Source organism: Artemia franciscana, unplaced genomic scaffold (genome assembly GCF_032884065.1).
Source record: "Artemia franciscana unplaced genomic scaffold, ASM3288406v1 PGA_scaffold_89, whole genome shotgun sequence".
NCBI lineage: Eukaryota > Metazoa > Arthropoda > Branchiopoda > Anostraca > Artemiidae > Artemia > Artemia franciscana.
In genome coordinates, this window is record NW_027062717.1 from 492,954 (window position 1) to 510,964 (window position 18,011).

At 36.0% G+C, this 18,011-nt stretch overlaps 2 protein-coding genes across 7 annotated transcripts in view; one reads left to right on the top strand and one right to left on the bottom strand.

The window, feature by feature from the left end:
• The window catches only part of LOC136042248 (uncharacterized), a gene marked incomplete in the record, with an annotated part of 13,664 nt that extends 10,366 nt beyond the window's left edge, over window positions 1-3,298 (top strand). Inside the window, 1 exon segment of the mRNA XM_065727192.1 lies at window positions 2,459-3,298. Coding sequence (XP_065583264.1) covers window positions 2,459-3,168 — 710 coding nt within the window.
• LOC136042247 (syndetin-like) overlaps window positions 1-18,011 on the bottom strand; it is a 146,725-nt gene that overhangs the window by 35,994 nt on the left and 92,720 nt on the right. For all 6 annotated transcript variants that reach the window (XM_065727189.1, XM_065727191.1, XM_065727186.1 and 3 more), the window contains exon 15: window positions 4,695-4,853. In XM_065727189.1, the coding sequence (XP_065583261.1) occupies window positions 4,695-4,853 (159 nt within the window). The remainder of the gene's footprint in view (window positions 1-4,694; window positions 4,854-18,011) is intronic.

The window sequence follows — 18,011 nt, forward strand, 5'->3', positions numbered from 1 at the left end:
GTCGGGATTTGAAAGAAGAGCTCTGAGACATGAGTTATTTCTAATTATCAAACTTCATTCAGATCCGGTCTCCCGTTCTGACTGTTAAAAATACCTCAATTTTTCTAATTTTTCCAAACTAACAACCCCCAGCTCCCTCAAAGAGAACTTATACGTCCCAATTATGTCAGTCTCGTATCGTAACTTGTGCTTATTCTTCTCATCAAGCTTCATCCCGACCTCTCCACTCTAAGCGTTTTCCAAGATTTCCCGTTTTCAAAATTTCTGTTTCCTCCCTCCAACCCTCTATGTCCCTGGATCTGATTCAAATTGAAAATGGAGCATCTGAGACATAAGGTTCTTCTATATATCAAGTTTCATTAAGATCCGATCACCCATTCGTAAGATACCTCGATTTTTACGTTTTCCAAGAATTCCGGTTTCCCCCTCAAACTCCCTTCAATGTCAACGGATCTGATGAGAGTTATAAAGCACAAGATCCTTCTACATATCAAATTTCATTAAGATCTGATCACCCCTTCGTAAGTTACAAATACCTCATTTTGTCTAAGTTTTTCGAATTACCCCCCCTCCCAACTCCACCAAAAAGAGCGGATCCAGTCTGGTTATGTCAGTCACCTATCTTGGACTTGTGCTTATTCTTTCCACCAAGTTCATCCTGATCTCTCCACTTTAAGCGTTTTCCAAGATTTCCGGTCCCCCCTCCCCACCTAATGACACTGGATCCGGTCGGGATTTAAAATAAGAAATCCGAGTTTCGAGGTCCTTCTAAATATGAAATTTCATTAAGATAGGATCACTCTTTTGTAAGTTAAAAATGCCTCATTTTTCTAATCCCCCAAAGAGAGCAGATCCGTTAGTATTGCGTCAATCCCGTATTTAGGACTTGTGCTTATTTTTCCCACCAAGTTTCATCCCGTTCCCTATACTCTAAGCGTTTTCCAAGATTTTAGGTTCCCCCCCCCCAACTTCCTCTTCACTGGATCCGGTCGAAATTTAAATAAGAGCTCTGAGACATGATATCCTTCCAAACATTAATTTCAATAAGATCCGATCACTCCTTCGTAAGTTAGAAACACCTATTTTTTTCTAATTTTTCAGAATTAACCCTCCCCTCCAACTCCCCCGAAGAGAGCGGATCCGTTCCAGCAATGTCAATCATGTATCTAGGACTTACAATTATTTTACCACCAAGTTTCATCCCGATCCCTCCGCTCTAAGCGTTTTCCGAAATTTTAGGTTTCCCCGCCCAACTCCTCCCAAAGTCACCGGATCCGGTCAGGATTTAAAATAAGAGCTCTGAGACACGATATCCTTCCAAACATAAAATTTCATTAAGATCCAATCACTCCTTCGTAAGTTAAAAATGCCTCATTTTTTCTAATTTTTCAGAATTAACCCTCCCCCCAAACTCCCCCCAAAGAAGGTGAATCAGTTCCGGTTATGTCAATCACGTATCTTGGACTTGTGCTTATTCTTCCCACCAAGTTTCACCCCGATCCCTCCACTCTAAGCGTTTTCCAGGATTTTAGGTTCCCTCCCCTCAAATCCCCCCAATGTCACCAGATCCATTTGGGATTTAAAATAAGAGCTCTGAGATAGGATATCCTTCCAAACTTCAAATTTCATTAAGATCCGATCACTCCTTTGTAAGTAAAAAATACCTCATTTTTTCAGATTTTTCAGAATTAACCCCCCCCCCCCGAACTCCCCCAAACAGAGCAGATCCGTTCCGGTTATGTCAATTACGTATCTAGGACTTGTGATTATTTTTCCCACCAAGTTTCATCCCGATCCACCACTCTAAGCGCTTTCCAAGATTTTAACTCCCTGATACGCCTGCCAAATTTCACCGTCCTAGCTTACCTGGAAGTGTCTAAAGTAGCAAAACGGGGACCGACAGACAGACAGACCGACAGACATCTCGACGGACCGACAGAATTTCCATCGCTTTATGTCACTTGGTTAATACCAAGTGCCATAAAAAAAACTTCCCCAGAATGAAGAGAGACTAGTAGATTTCATTCCTCTTCCCTAACAGAAAGATCCTCCATTTCTTCTCGCCTTAAACTAGTACATGACTATAGGCCATAGTAACCCAATTCTCGAACTAAACTCAGTTAAATGAGATGAAAAAATGATTGTCTAATGCCGAAGTAGAATAGCTTAACCCTACGATTCAACTACAAAAAGTCTTATTGCAGTATATTTTTGCGATATCAATGTTGAAAAAATATATTTGTATTGAGTGAGTATTTAATACTCGTATTGAACAATAGTTACTTTTCAAATCCTTGAAATGAAAATTGAATGACCATCACAGAAAATAAAAGAAATAACGAGTAAGAAGATGGAAAGTGAAAAAAATTGGTGAAACAAAACTGATTTGGGCTTCAAGTGCTATGTTTCAAAAGAAAAAGAAGACACCCCCAGCTACTTAATCGTTTCTTATTTGCAGATTTATTTGGCTTCAGCTCATTAACTGTCATTGCAACTGACTACGAAACCTTTTCAGTTGTCCATTTTTGTCATGGTCTGCTTCTAGAGCATATATCCCTTCCTGTCGTTCTTTATCGATCCGGAAATATCTTGGATATTCCAACACTGTCACGCATCCACTTCTCACTTCAACTTCAGGGTCTCAACACTTGGGATATGGAGAACACACAAGAAGTGCCGTGCGATCCGAAAACCGATGCAACTGAAACACCATCAACAGAGCTAACTGAGCTAACATCGGCGTATATCGATGTCAGTACAACTATGACAGAAGGGTTAACTGCTTACTATTCGACAATAAATCAAACATCAATAATTGAAACTCTAATGACATCGATTTTTCCAGAGAGGTCGACGACAGAGGGAAGCCAGGAGCAAATTAGTTTTACAGAAGATGAAGATTATAATCCAAAGGCCGATGCAGAATGGTTGGGAGTCGATTTTTATGCCTTTCCAATTGACGGGAATCCCGTTCTTTTCCCTATTGATTCAGGTCTTGAAAGCCAACTTGAGATGGACAGTAGGAAAGCTATCTTGAAAATAAGCAAAGATGCACATGCTTGGACCCCTATCCTTGTTCCTATCCCCTCCGGTCCTGAAAAGGGAAAGTTAGCACATGTGCCAGAAGAAAAATATGCCGAGTATATCAGAACTGATCCGCTGAAATAAATTTTTGTTTATAACGTCCGTAGAAAACAGTTCACTCGTGTATTAGCATATTTTATTTATTGCAAGTTTGATAGTTTCACTGTATTTTTGTAATAAATTTTAACCCTTTAAATTAGCAATAAGTAATGCTTATTGATTATAACAAGATATTTTGACTAGAAGTCAGGGCTTGAACTGACCTGAAGATATTCTGACTTGGACTATGCAGACCAAACGGCCCCTTAAGCCTAAAACTTGCACTTCTTCTTCTTTTATTTTTATGAAACAAGGACGTAATTCACCTGTTAAAAATCACATTAGTTTGAAACAAGGGCATTACTAAAATTACTCAAAAGTGCCCTGTTAATGCATATGCGTAGACCCCCCTCCCAACCCACCTAGTAATCTAACATTATACCAAATTTCTTGAGACTTCTTCAGAATATAAAATATTTCTTTGTATATACCCCCCCCCTCCAAAAACAAATCTGCATACATGTCCGGCCTCATTTTACGATAATGGCACACAAAATAAAATATCCACTATTACAACTATACAGCTAAAAATAAAGTACAAAATAAAACAGAGAATACATCAATGTAAAAATGTCTACCTGAATAAGTAGTCCTAATTCTGAAAAAAAAACACAAAATAGTGAATCCCCTAGCATGAATAAGTGTATACATATCGTTGTTGTTATGACACAATTACTATTATATGTTATACTGTGAAAGCTATAAGAAAAAAACTTTTTCTTTTTGAACATTCTTCACAAAGTTGTTGGTATTATTGAAAAGAAAATTCGTTATTTAGCATTACTTATCGCAAAATATAAAAACGTTAATTTGCACTTGATGAACAAAGAACCAAACATAAACCAAATGAAAGAAACAAATAAAAGAACCAGAAACTAGAAACTAGTAAACGTAAAAAAATAAATATATTTAAAGTCTCAGATTTGTAAAAACTCCCGGATTATACGAGAGTCATAAACATTAAACTTCTTATTTGGAGTATTTTGGGGATCAAGAGTTTCTAGGCCGCGAGCTACCAATAAAAATGAAGGGACATGATCATTTTAAGAAAAGAAAGATTTCAACAACAAATTACAAAAGTGCACTTCATTTCAAAAACTAGAAATGAAGAAAATCTGAAACTAGCGAAGATTGACCAAGAAACTGAAAAGTTAAATCTGAATATAGCAACTTCACCAACTTCAATATATTCAACAAAAACCAGCTTTAACAATCAGTAAATCAACAAATAGGTGTTTTGCAATTCGTGATAGTCTTTGGAAGATTTAGAATCCTGATGTAAAGAACTGTGCAGATTATGTCGCATTCAGAGAATTTTTTTTAAAATACCGCTTTGCTTCAGGTAATTGCCACTTTATTTTAAATTACATGGTCAGAGAAAGAGCTTAAACGCAATTTGTTGTCCGCTGGTCAGTTTTGACCCATGGAGTGAACACTGGATCTCTGAACTTGAGTTCGAATGAGCCATTTCAATAAAGTATATAAAGAGCTATAAATTTAGTTAAGCTTACGATTAAAAGTTCATCTACGTAAGGGCTGTGTTGACTCATCACTTCCCTAATGTCCCACTGGACCCGATTCATTTGCGCTAGGACCAGGTCCCTTTTGATAACCAATCTAGCAATACATGCGAACACGGGATGGCGCAAATCCACTGCATTCGTCTTGACCTGAAGTAAAAGCATATATGTTAATGGCAAGTAGGTATTAACCATTCAATTGTAAATTTACAAGGGTAAATACAGAACATAGAGAAAAAAAGAACAAAAATGCAGCTGAAAATAACAGAAGAAAACAAAATGCTACCATCATTAAAAGCAAAAAACTTAACCCAAAAACTTTTTTCGAGGGATCGACTAAGTAAAAATAATTTCAAAGATATTTCTAATCATCACATGGGTATTTGAGTGATTTTTCATACTACTTTTTGGAAAATACGTCCCTGAGAGTGGGAGGAGGCAAAATGACCCACTTTCTCGATTCTCAAAATCAGTAGAGTTTATGATTTCCTAAAAAATCTGACAGATATAAAGAGCGAAAATGAAACTTACAAAGTAAATAATTATTGCTTCGCAGTTTATGCAACAAAAATTTACAAATAAACTGAAGCGTAACGTTTCTATAAGCTAGAAGAATTTTGGAAAAACCAGTGCCTTACTGGAAACACAAAATCGACACGATTAGAAGCAGAGAAGTCCTTAAGTACCCTAAGAAAAATAAGAAACTAATTTAAAGACCCTCAACAGTCTTTTATCAGCCATTAAATGAGTGATTTCTGTTTTACAATTTCAATTTTCTCCAAACACATAGCAAGATTAGTTTTGAGTAAAACGATAGTTTAAAAACAAATCCACAAATTTAGGAAAATATTGAGTTAGTTTCTTTGAACCGATATTGCGGATATATGTCGCATAAATTCCGAAGTAGTTATTTTTTTTCCGTTTCAAGTTTCATCGTTGCTCTTTACTTGCATTAATTTAAAAACAAAACAAAGCTTTATGAGGGAAATAAAGAGCAAAGTTGAAACTAAAAACGAAAAATAAATATTGCTTCACAGGCTATCTAACATATATCAATGAAGCTAGTACAAATAAACCAAATAATCATATTTCCCTCTGTTTGTAGGATTAGAGAAAACTAGCACTTTACTGAAAACACAGAAAACAAACATAAACAAGAGCTAAGAGCTCATATGCCACTTGTGACGAGGTCGGAAGAGCCAAGAACTCATATGGTATGAGCTCTATCAAAATTCTAAGAATCGATAGATTGCTTTAAAAGGAAAATCAGAGGCTTAATGACAGTCGGGAATTTAAAATAATAGCTCTGAGTCACCAGTTCCTTCTAAATATTAAAATTCATTAAGATCCGATCACCCAATCGTAAGTTAAAAATTCCTCAATTTTTCCTCTCCCTTCAGCCCCCCCAGATGGTCGAGTCGGGGAAAATGACTTTATCAAGTCAATTTGTGCAGCTCCCTGACACGCCCACCAATTTTCATCGTCCTAGCACGTCCAGAAGCACCAAACTCGCCAAACCACTGAACCCCACCCCCTAACTCACCCAAAGAGAGCGGATCCAGCCCGGCTACGTCAATCACGAATCTACGACATTTATAAGCGTTTTCTAAGATTTCCGGTTTCCTCCTCCAACTCCCCCCAACGTAAGCAGATCCGGTTGGGATTTAAAAGAAGAACTCTCACACGATATCCTTGGATAAATCAAATTTCAAAAAGATCCGATCACTCCTTCATAAGTTAAAAATACTTCATTTTTTCTAATTTTTCAGAATTAACCAACCTCCCCAACTCCCCCAAAGAGAGCGGATCCGTTCTGATTATATCGATCACGTATCTAGGACTTGTGCTTATTTTTTACACCAAGTTTCATCGAGATCCCTCCACTCTAAGCGTTTTCCAAGATTTTAGGTTTCCCCACCCCAACTCCCCCCAATGTCACCTGATCTGGTCGGGATTTAAAATAAGAGCTCTGAGACACAATATTCTTCCAAACATCGAATTTCATTAAGATCCGATCACGCGTTCGTAAGTTAAAATACCTCCTTTTTCTAATTTTTCCGATTTAACCGTCCCCCAACTCCCCCCCCCCAGATGGTCGAATTGGGGAAACGACAATTTATAATTTAATCTGGTCTGGTTCCTGATACGCCTGCCAAATTTCATTGTCCTAGCTTACCTGGAAGTGCCTAAAGTAGCGAAACCAGGACAGACAGAGAGACAGACCGACAAACAGAACCAACAGACCGACCGACAGAATTTGCGATCGCTATATGTCACTTGGTAGATACCAAGTGCCATAAAAACAAGAATGAAGATTTATTAGTTAAAAGTGAGTACGGGAGTATCTGGAAGTGCCTAAAGTAGCGAAACCAAGACAGACAGACAGGCAGAGCCGACAGACCGACCGACAGAATTTGGGATCACTATATGTCACTTGGTAGATACCAAGTGCCATAAAAACAAGAATGTTGATTTATTAGTTAAAAGTGAGTGCGGGAATACCTGGAAGTGCCTAAAGTAGCGAAACCGAGACAGACAGACCGAGAGACAGAACCGACAGAATTTGCGATCGCTATATGTCACTTGGTAGATACCGAGTGCCATAAAAACAAGAATGTTGATTTATTATTTAAAAGTGAGTACGTAGCCTGACAACAACAAACTAATTCATAAAGCTTTTCATAGTGTTACACCAGCTGTGATATCTGTAACTTTCAGCATACAATGAAAATTATCTTAAAAACATAAGCATAAAAATAAATGCTTTTTTAATAACTGCAAAGTCACTGAACAGCATACAGATTTATTGGATTGATTTATCAGGTAGCATTTTGGCCTTATCAGCTATAATACCAATAGTGAGTAATAAACAATCTTAAACTTTTAGCATTACGAACAAAAATGCTTTATTTGTATACTGTAAAAAATGGTTTTAATCGGTTTACTTTTGTTGTACCAAACCCCTATATTGTTTGCTGTCTGGCTACCGTTGTGTTTGACTAGGTTTTAGCTACCGCTGCAACCATGACTACAAAAACTATGTTTTATTTTCTCATTAAGTTTTGCTCGTGTTTAGGTTTTAAGAATTTACTGAATAAAGAGAATAGAATAAAAGAATAAGGCATTGAATCGTAGAGTTCCCACCGGCAGTGCTGATTCCCGCTTCACAGCCGATCAGCCAGGAAGTGCAGTAGGGGTTGGGGGCCAGTCATCCTGTGCCTTCGCACATCCCTCCTGTTTACCCTCTCTAGATGCCTCCAGGTACACCATTTTGAGCTGGGTTGACTCTGGCTGAGTTTACAGAGTCGAACCACTGACCTCCGTTCCAAACCAAATAATCAGTGACACGAGGACTTAAACCCCGGTCCTCCAGACAAAGGCTATCAAGTATAGCGTGCAAACCACTCGGCCAGGACGATAATCCAATAGGCCTACTCAATAAACCTCACAGAACATTTTCTTTGTCAGGGGATAAAACTAAAGAAGTCGCAAGAGTTTTTGTTAAAATAGGGTATTGCGCGTATATTCTTTTTCTAAACACCAATCATTCACGATATACATCGATAAAAATTAACATGAATAGGAAATAAATTTAAATAAAATGCATTGATTATGGTCACAACAATGACACACAAAATATTAAACACTAATGAATTAGAACATGGTACAAATCATTCTGTGAAGAATACAAATCATTCTGTGAAGGATACAAGAAAAATCAGAAACATGGACAATTGAAGGAAGGATTACGCAAAGACTAGATTAAACAAGAGCCAAGATCTCATATGGCATGAGCTCTAGCAAAATTCTAAAAACTAATAGAATGGAATTAAAAGGAAAATCAGAGGCTTAATACCGGTCAGGATTTAAAATAAGAGCTTTGAGACACGAGGTTCTTCTAACTATTCTAGTTTTTCCTCTCCATTCAGCCCCCCCCCCCCAGATGGTCGAATTAGGGAAAAGCGGGGAAATCAAGTCAATTTGTGCAGGTTCCTGATACACCTACCAATTTGCATCGTCCTAGCACGTCCAGAAGCACCGAGCTCGCCAAAGCACTGTCCCCCCAAACCCCCCAAAGAGATTGGATCCAGTTTGGTTACGCCATTCACATATCTACGACAAGTGCTTATTCTTCCCACCAAGTTTCATCCCAATTTCTCCACTCTAAGTGTTTCCAAAATTTCCGTTTTCCCTCTCCAACCCCCCCCCCCTCCCCAAAATGTCCCCATATCTGGTCGGGATTTAAAATAAGAACTCTGAGACATGAGTTCCTTCTAAATATCAAATTTCATTAAGATCTGGTCACCCGTTCGTAAGTTAAAAATACCTAAATTTTTCTAACTTTTCCAAATTAACAACCCTCCAACTCCCCCAAAGAGAGCATATCCATTCTGGTTATGTCAGTCACGTATCTAAGACTTGTACTTATTTTTCCCACCAAGTTTCATCCTGATATCTCCAGTCTAAGCGTTTTCCAATATTTCCAGTTTCCCCCTCCAACTCCCCCCAGTGTCACTGGACCCGTTCGGGATTTAAAATGAGAGCTCTGAGTTACTAGGTCCTTCTAAATATCAAATTTCATAAGATTTGATCATCTGTTTGTAAATTAAAAATACTTCTTTTTTCTAATTTTTCCGAATTTACCCCCATCCTCTCTCAATTCCGCCAAAGAGAGCGGATCCGTTTCGTTTAAGTCGATCACGTATCTAGGACTTGTGCTCGTTCTTCCCACCAAGTTTCATCCCGGTCTCTCCACTCAAAGCATTTTCTAAGATTTCTGGTTTCCCCCTCCAACTCCCCCCAGTGTCACCAGATCTGGTTGGGATTTAAAATAAGAGCTCTGAAGCACGAGATCCTTCTAAATATCAAATTTCATTAACATACAATAACCTGTTCGTAAGTTAAAAATACCTCATTTTTCGAATTTTTCAAATTAACCACCCCTCCACCCACCCATCCCCCAGATGGTCGAATCGGGGAAGCGACTATTTCTAATTTAATCTGATCTGGTCCCTGATATTCCTGCCAACTTTCATTGTCCTAGCTTATCTGCAAGTGTACAAACTAGCAAAAGCAGGACCAAGAGACAGACAGACAGACTGACAGAAATTGTGATTGCTATATGTCACTTGGTAAATACCAAGTGCCATAAAAATAGAGCTCAAATAAGTATCTCAAACGGGTAAAAAAGAAATGGCAATAGATCAGAAAGGGGAAATAGTTATTGTGCCCATACATCATCAAATAAAAAAAAAAGAGACAAAGGAGTTGATTTTAGTTCAGGACATATATAAGGAGTTATTAAGGTGCTCCAAAATAAAGAGAATGAAGCTTTTATGGAGCCTCTCTGTAACAGCCTGATTCTAGAGTAAGCTGATATTGCTAATGGGTTTAAGCAGGGGACTTTACTTCTAGCCGGGACTTCTAGCCGACTCAGGAATGGTAACCATGATCTATATTGGTCTAAACAGAAAATATTATTTCGAGAGCAAATTTCTTCGCTGCCAGCGGGGCACTGGAACATCAGAGAGCTGTCTAAGGACTCATTTTGAAGGAAATTATTACATCCAGTGCCTTTTTTACTATCAAAATATACTAAAAAAAATGGTAATAAAATTACCAAATTCAAAATAAAATAAAATTTGACAAAAAACTGCATTTTCATATACAAGATGATGAATGACGTCATAATCGTAGGTTACAGTCGGTTGCAACTAGGGTTTGTCCTTTATTATATCCAACATTGGGTTTCAAAAATTCATTGACTTTTATGGGAGTTATCCTCCTTTCCGAAAATCAGGGAAATTTTTTCAGGCGCGTAGCTTTTGATGGATCATTTTAAACTTGATAAATTTTATATATTTTAAATAAGCATCAAAATTCAATTCGTTTGATATGTTCAATATTATCAATACTGTGTTTCTTTCAGTTTCGGTTATAGATGAAGTTCTTGGCTATATCTTATCGGCAAAAGCAGAATCTTTGGCAGCATTTTTAAAAAATTTTCAAAGAAAAAATCGCTCAACTCTTGTGCGAGTACGTTCCAAAAAATATCTTATAGTTATTGCTTTAAATTGTTCTTTCTTAGTTTACAAAAATACGTTGCAAAAACAAACAAAAAACTATGAACAATATACAGAGAAAATCCTTCCTTGCAACAGTAGGGATCGAACCTAAGCGCCTTTAGATGAGCAGCGCAGTCGTATCCACTAAGCTGTCACAAGGTAACAGTGTGGAGGATTTATTGAGAAAGTGAATTGTGTAATTGATTATAACAGCTAATGTCACTTGAAGTAACGATCCATTACCAGTGGCATATTTTACAATCAGCATTGCAAGATTATCATCAGGTTTTTGCCAAATTAAACAAGGTTGTAGCAAATAATTGATTAAATTAAAGCCAATTAGGAGAATCCCCATAAAACTTATAAGCCTTTATAATTACACTAAGCTATTACTGACTGGATTTCTTTGATAAGGGGTTTTCTGGGGGCCGGCGTTTTTTTTTCGGCTACAATTTTTACAGCTTCAATAATATTAGCTAAAATGCATATTAGTATATGAAAATGACTGATACCTAACCAGCAATACATTAATTTACTGGAAGCAATCACCTATTAAACAAGAGCCTTTAAACTCAAGCCACCTATGACAAGGAATGCCTTCTCCCAAACATTAGGAGTGTTGGTTCAATAATTTCATCCTTTAAAAAAATATACAATAAAAAAAAAAAAATTCATGTTTTTTTTCTGGCAAAAAAAAACCAACAAAATTCCACATATTTTAAACACGAGCTTGAAAACTATGATAGGGTACTCTGATATGTTGAATCTGATAGTGGGATTTTGTACTCTTTAATCAGTATTATACACTTCATTATTAGGTGCTCCAAAGGAATTATACATCGTCAAAAAAAAAGAGACAAAGGAGTTGATTTTAGTTCAGGACATATATAAGGAATTATTAAGGTGCTCCAAAATAAAGAGGATGAAGCTTTTATGAAGCTTCTCTGTAACAGCCTGATTCTAGAGTAAGCTGATATTCCTAATGGGGTTAAGCAGGGGACTTAGGGTTTACTTCTAGCCGAGACTTCTAGCCGACTCAGGAAAGATAACCATGATCTAAATTGGTCTAAACAGAAAATATTACCAAACAGAAAATTAGTGGGGTTGTAAAATTGGGGGAAAAATCCTCAGTACAGGAAACGCAAGTAAATTTTATCCCTCCTTTCTTTTAAGGTGAAATTGAGTGTGGCTTCAAGGAGGAAGGAGAACAACATTTTGTTTTCTTTGCAAATGATCCTGAGCAAACACTTTTAGACCAGCTCAATTTTGTTACTAAGTTCACTTGAAAGTTGTAAATGTCAGAACAGACATCCATATTCCAATATTGGCCATTCAAAAGATAAGTAAACATGAAGGGAAGGCATCTTAAGACACCTAAATTTGATTGTTTAAATATTCGAAACAAGTATATCAAACTTATAATTATTAGAAATTGTGATACAAATGAGCTTAGCAAGTTTCTCTAGCATTAGGGTGGGACAGGGTCTAGAAAAACGGGAGTAGATTTCGTGAAGTTTATCATCATTGCATTCGATTTGATGGTATTTACATTAATATTTAGATTCTTATCTTCATCTGAAACAAGCGTTAGGCATTGAGGGGATCACTTATAATATTCCTCTGACACTTCAAGGATTGACAATTCATCCACATATTTCCATCTTTGAGAGAACTTCTTATCAAAATTCATTAATCATTTCTAGAAATAAAAGTGGTCCTAATACAGTGGTGTGCGTGTAACTGAACCCCACACAACTGAACCCTCATGCCACTAACTGTGTCCCATACAACTGAACAACTGTGCAACTGAACCACTGTGGAACTAAACCCCTCTGCAAATGAACACTTGTGTAACTGAACCCTTGTGCAACTAACCCACCATACTTTGTTTTTCAGTAACCTGCAAATATGAGACACTATCATTGCGTAAAAAACAAGTTAGAATCATTACATGTTCTATCTTGCTGGAATAGCTTGTTTTTAAGGCCACGAGATAAATTCCTGTCAAGAGGATTCATAAGAAAGCTGTTTTGTTGTCAACAATCAAAGAAAATTGGATGTTAGAAACCATTAAAGACAGATTTGTTTCTACCTTTTTTTAAGCATGTTAGTGGAGGTTCCATTCACTCAGTCACTGTCTACAGGTTCAGGTATTTACCACCATCCCCCCTGAAAATACTCCCGCGGAAAATACCCGTTCCGCGGCTGCTTGGTTTCCAATCACTTTTGACTTATAAAAAAAGGTCTAAACACTTAATTTCTAATTGAATGAACATCCTCTGAAGTTTCTACAATCGTGAGGCAGAGGTAGGATGAGGAAGGGGCAGTCCCCCTCCTATACAGAATAAATTCTGCTCATTTTTGGGGTTTAATGTTACTCTTTGCTTTCATAATAACAGCACAGACCAGAAAAATTCCCAGAAACCAATAAGGATTAAATATCAATATCACATTTTTTATGTATTTTTTTTATTTTTTTAATCCAAAAAAATAACTAAAGCCCTAGATATAGTGCTGGGGATGATATATTAATTTCTTCCTTAGGACTAATTCTAATTTATCTGAAGGCTAAATGAGAGTTGGGGTGTTTTAGTATTAAAATACACCCTCTGAGGCATCTCCCTTCCTCTCTTACAGCTATAAAACAATCATAGAGCCCAATTGCAGAGCTTTAAAGCCCTTATGCAAATATTTGAAATTGTAAGAAAAAAGAGGATTTACCTAAGAAATTGATACTTGCATAGACCTTAAAAATATTTTTGCTAACTAAGAAGGAAGAAAGATTCATCAAAGGGTGCATTTTAATACCAAAACATCCTTACTCTCATCAAGCCTTCAGATAAATACAGAATTAGTTCTAAGAAAGTGACAAGGGGAGGATGGAGGTAGGGCTGTATCAAAGATTTTTGTTTTGGGGGTCATTTTTTAGGGGGGGGGAGTAAAAAAACTTAAAAAAAAAAACACATAAAAAAATGAAATTAATATTTCATCCCTCTTGATTTCTGAGAATATTTCTGGTCTATGTTGTTATTATGAAAGTGATCGCCGATAATACCCCCTAGAGACCAAAATGACAAGCTGGTATAATCAGCTGCTTGTTAATAGAGTGTGAAATTTTCATAAATTATTTCAAGGCAATGAAGGAACCTAGAAAAGAAAAATAGTCAGGAGCCTTCAGAAAAGTTGTGCACACAAAGCCGAAATCATGGGGAAAAATAAATAAAAGCGAGGTATACATCTTAAAAGTGTTACCACACATAGACAGTGCCTTTGTAAAAAGTATTTGGAGCTTGGTAGATGCAAATATCCAAAATACCTAATAACGCGGTACGCCGAAGAACTAGACAAGTCAAGAGATTTAGGTCAAGCAACGAACCTTGAGGCGCAGCAGAACCCTATACCTTGCTCTTTACGCTAAAGTATTTTTAGAAATTTCAACTATTTATTCTACGGCTTTTGTGATTCAGGGGTCATTCTTAAGAAATTGGGACAAAATTTAAGCTTTAGCTTGAAGAGCGAGGTACTGACGAGGAGTGAACCCCCTCATATACGTAATAAAAATATGAGAATACAAAAGTTCGTTACGTAAGCTAATTTGTAAGTTACGTATATCTTTATCTAATAAAATTTATTTTTACTAATAATTTTACTGTTAAAAACATTCGTAAAAAATTAAAAGTTCTAGTTGCCTTTTTAAATAACCGAAAAATCGGAGGACAACTAGACCTCCTTCCCCGCTCCTTTTTTCCTCAAAATCATTCGATCAAAACTATGAGAAAGCCATTCAGCCAAAAATAATAAATATGCAAATTTCGTTTTAATTATTCATCTGCAGAGAGCATAAATCAAAACATGCATTGCTTCAAAAACGTTCAGAAATTAAATTAAATAAAAACAAGTGTTTTTTAACTTAAAAGTAAGGAGTGACATTAAAACATAAAACGAACAGAAATTACTTCATATATGAAAGGGCTGCTTCCTCATCAACGCCCCGCTCTTCACGCTAAAGTCCGACTCTTTCTCTTAACTCTATTTTTAAAACAGTAAAAAACTTTAGCGTAAAGAGCGGGGCATTCACGAGGAAGCAGTCCCTTTCATATACGAATTAATTTCTGTTCGTTTTAAGTTTTAATGCCACTCCTTACTTTCAGTTAATTTTTTTTTTAAATTAATTCGTCAGAAAACTTTGGTTTTCTAAGAATCCTCGAAGAAAGCTCTCAACTAAGTTTGGTGTTTAGTTTGGAATTAATCAACTGAGGTATTTTAAATAGCCTATCCCTAGGAAAATAAAGTGAAAAAAAAACAATAAATTTTAAAATGCCCTCTATGCATGCTGTCACAGTTTCATATACATGGGCATTTTGTACTTGAGAATGATAGTGCTCTTTTACTCATTTTCTCTTCTCCCTTGGTCGGTAACCAAGCTTTGCAAGACGCAGCCAAATATATTACTATTTCTCGGCTGAAGCATCTCGCCAAAGGAAGCTGTCTATCAAAACCTTTGACAAGACTTGATAATTGGTGCTATTTGAAGTTATGACAATCGACGGTCTCTAGAGAATTAAAAGACAGAAGGCTACCCTAACTTCAATTTTGAAGCTCGATGTTTTCAAGTTCACTTAATCACGGCCTTAAGTTTCTCGTTATGTTTGGTAATTAATTTAGAAATCTTAAAATATGGGTCATCGAATTTAAATGTTCGAATCAAAGGAGAATTCTTATGTCAAGGTGGCAATTGAAGCAAATATCTACCGAACCCAAAGGATACACAAGACATTCTTTAATAATTTAAACTTAATTTGTTTGTCTTAGATAAGTTCAGATAATATTGACTAAATCTGGGTGCTATATTGGTATATTAAATCTTTTTATTACTTTTAGAACTTGGTGACTTTAGATGAAAAGAAGAAAATATTGGGATATGGTCAAATAAATCTAAAAGAAAATGACAAAAATAGGCAAAAACTGCAAGATTTTTTTTTGGATTTTACATTAAAATTCAACAATTTAAAAACTTCTTTTAAATGTTCAAACTAATTGGAGGATGATCAAATCTTATCAAAGGAATAAGGGTTTTTATACCTTAAACTCAAAAGTAGGAATGAGGGTTTGTATCCATTTTAATACCTGGTTCGTTTTAATTTCTTTTTACTCGTAGCCTTTTCTTTTTTCTTTTACTTTGTTTACTCTTTGTTTAACTTATTCAATCTTTTCTGTAATTTGAATTTTTTTTGTAAAAAGTAACTTATCAATAACTAGTATTGTTCAATTAACATTTTCCATTGCAAGACGTCTGATTATGCAGTACCAAAGGAACTGACCCGAATTTTCAAACAATTAGTTTTAGTTAACACCTTCCAAACTGTTGAATGCAAAAGAAGCGAAGGAGGCCAAAGGCATTGAGAAGGTTTGCCAATAGAGGCGGTTGAACCAAAATGTCTAGCTTAAATTTTCTCTAAAAAGTCTGGAATTTTGTCAAACAAAGAGCCCAAGGGAATATTATCCTCGATATTTTAGACGAATTGAAGATAAAAAATATCGTGTTCATGGCATACTATTCTATCAGAAATATACAGAGATTTTTATACGGAGAAAATTAATAGCAGTACTGTTTTAATTTTTCTGCTGCAGTACTGCGAAAAATTTGGGGTTTCTCAGAAGAAAGTATATTTTGGTTATTTTTATAGAGCTTTCAAAATTGCTGAAGAATCAAAATCATCTGGTAAAAAAAAATTACACAAAACCAAAATAAAAGTGATCGAAAAAGTCGATATAATAATTGTCAGCTACAACTTAAGGCTTTAATTCATGAGCTGGAAAGTTAAGTCCATAGAAGATGTAAAGCTTTTTCATCTTTGCACTATTGAATCAAACCAAACTTTTACCTTAATTGAGTCTATGAATACGCGACACCAGATAAAACGAAGAGGAGACAATCGCAAGCGCTCAAGGTAAAAGCATTTACGAGGGGTTTCAAGCTCTGTTTTGAAAAAATCTATAAATTTCTTTCCGTGATAAATTTTTACTATTAAGATTATTCGAAATAATTTTACCATTTCTGAACCAGCTCCAAACGGTAATTCTTCTCAGTAAACATTCTTTAAAACATGTTTTTTAACTTTCGGTTAATATGGACTGTGGCTGTTAAAGGGGATAAGAGGGCAAGCAAAACGGAGATTATAGCCCTCTGGATATTGGTTTTCGACAATCTAGATTTACTTGGTACCCTTTTCATGCTTCCCAGCATTTCTAATCGAAAAATCACACTAAAATGCCGTTATTAGTACCCGTATGACACTTTATGATGGAGTTGTCGAAACAAATTTATAAATAAAACTGATGAAGATATGATAAAGGACTTTAATATCGGTTATTAAACATTTCTCTAAGATGCAGCAGTAGCAAGATCTTCAAGTTCTGATAGTCAGTCTATGGTTTATGAAACCTGCTAAGGCAAAGAGAGGGGGAGTACACAAGAGGGAGAGCTGTAAAACTAAGGCTTAAATCCTTCATACTTCCTAGCCCTTACACTCCAGACAGGACATAAAACGGTGCTATTTTTAATGTCATATGACCGTTTCTGTTAGCTTTATAAAGACAAATTTGTAAAAAGCACGTTATAAAAATTAACCTTTGAAGGAGACCTTAATCAGCTCTCTGTGATGTTGCAGCAGTCTAATAGTTATGTTTATCAAAATATTACGTGGACTGGGAGGAGTGAATATAGAAGAAAAAGGGACTGTAAAATTAGGGCAAAAGGTTTCCGACTATGCACATTATAAAACACCTAGTACCCTATTCATTCTTCCCCGTTTTTTCACTTCCATCACAAAGTACAATACGGCACTTTATAGGTGTCATATGGTACTTTATGAGGGATTTAATTGGTCAAATTTATAAAAAGCGATTAGAATAAAAAATTATCTTTTAAATGAGCCCCTATAAAGCTATCTTTGATGTCCCAGCACCGCATTAGCGGTGTAGAAAAAAAGTAAAGGAAAGGGGAGGCTTCAGTGGTACATATGCAAAAAATAGGGTCTTTAAATATCCGGTATAAGAAAATAGTGATTCCAATGGCATATTTTCAGGTCAGTCCAATGCTATTTTCAGGCTCTTCAAAGGGATTTCAGGCTCTTTTTTAAAATTTAAGTGAATTTGCTAATATAACATTTTACTATTAAGATTTGTTGAAATATTGTGTACCGTTCCTGAATTTTTGAACTGATCGTTCAAAAATGAACAA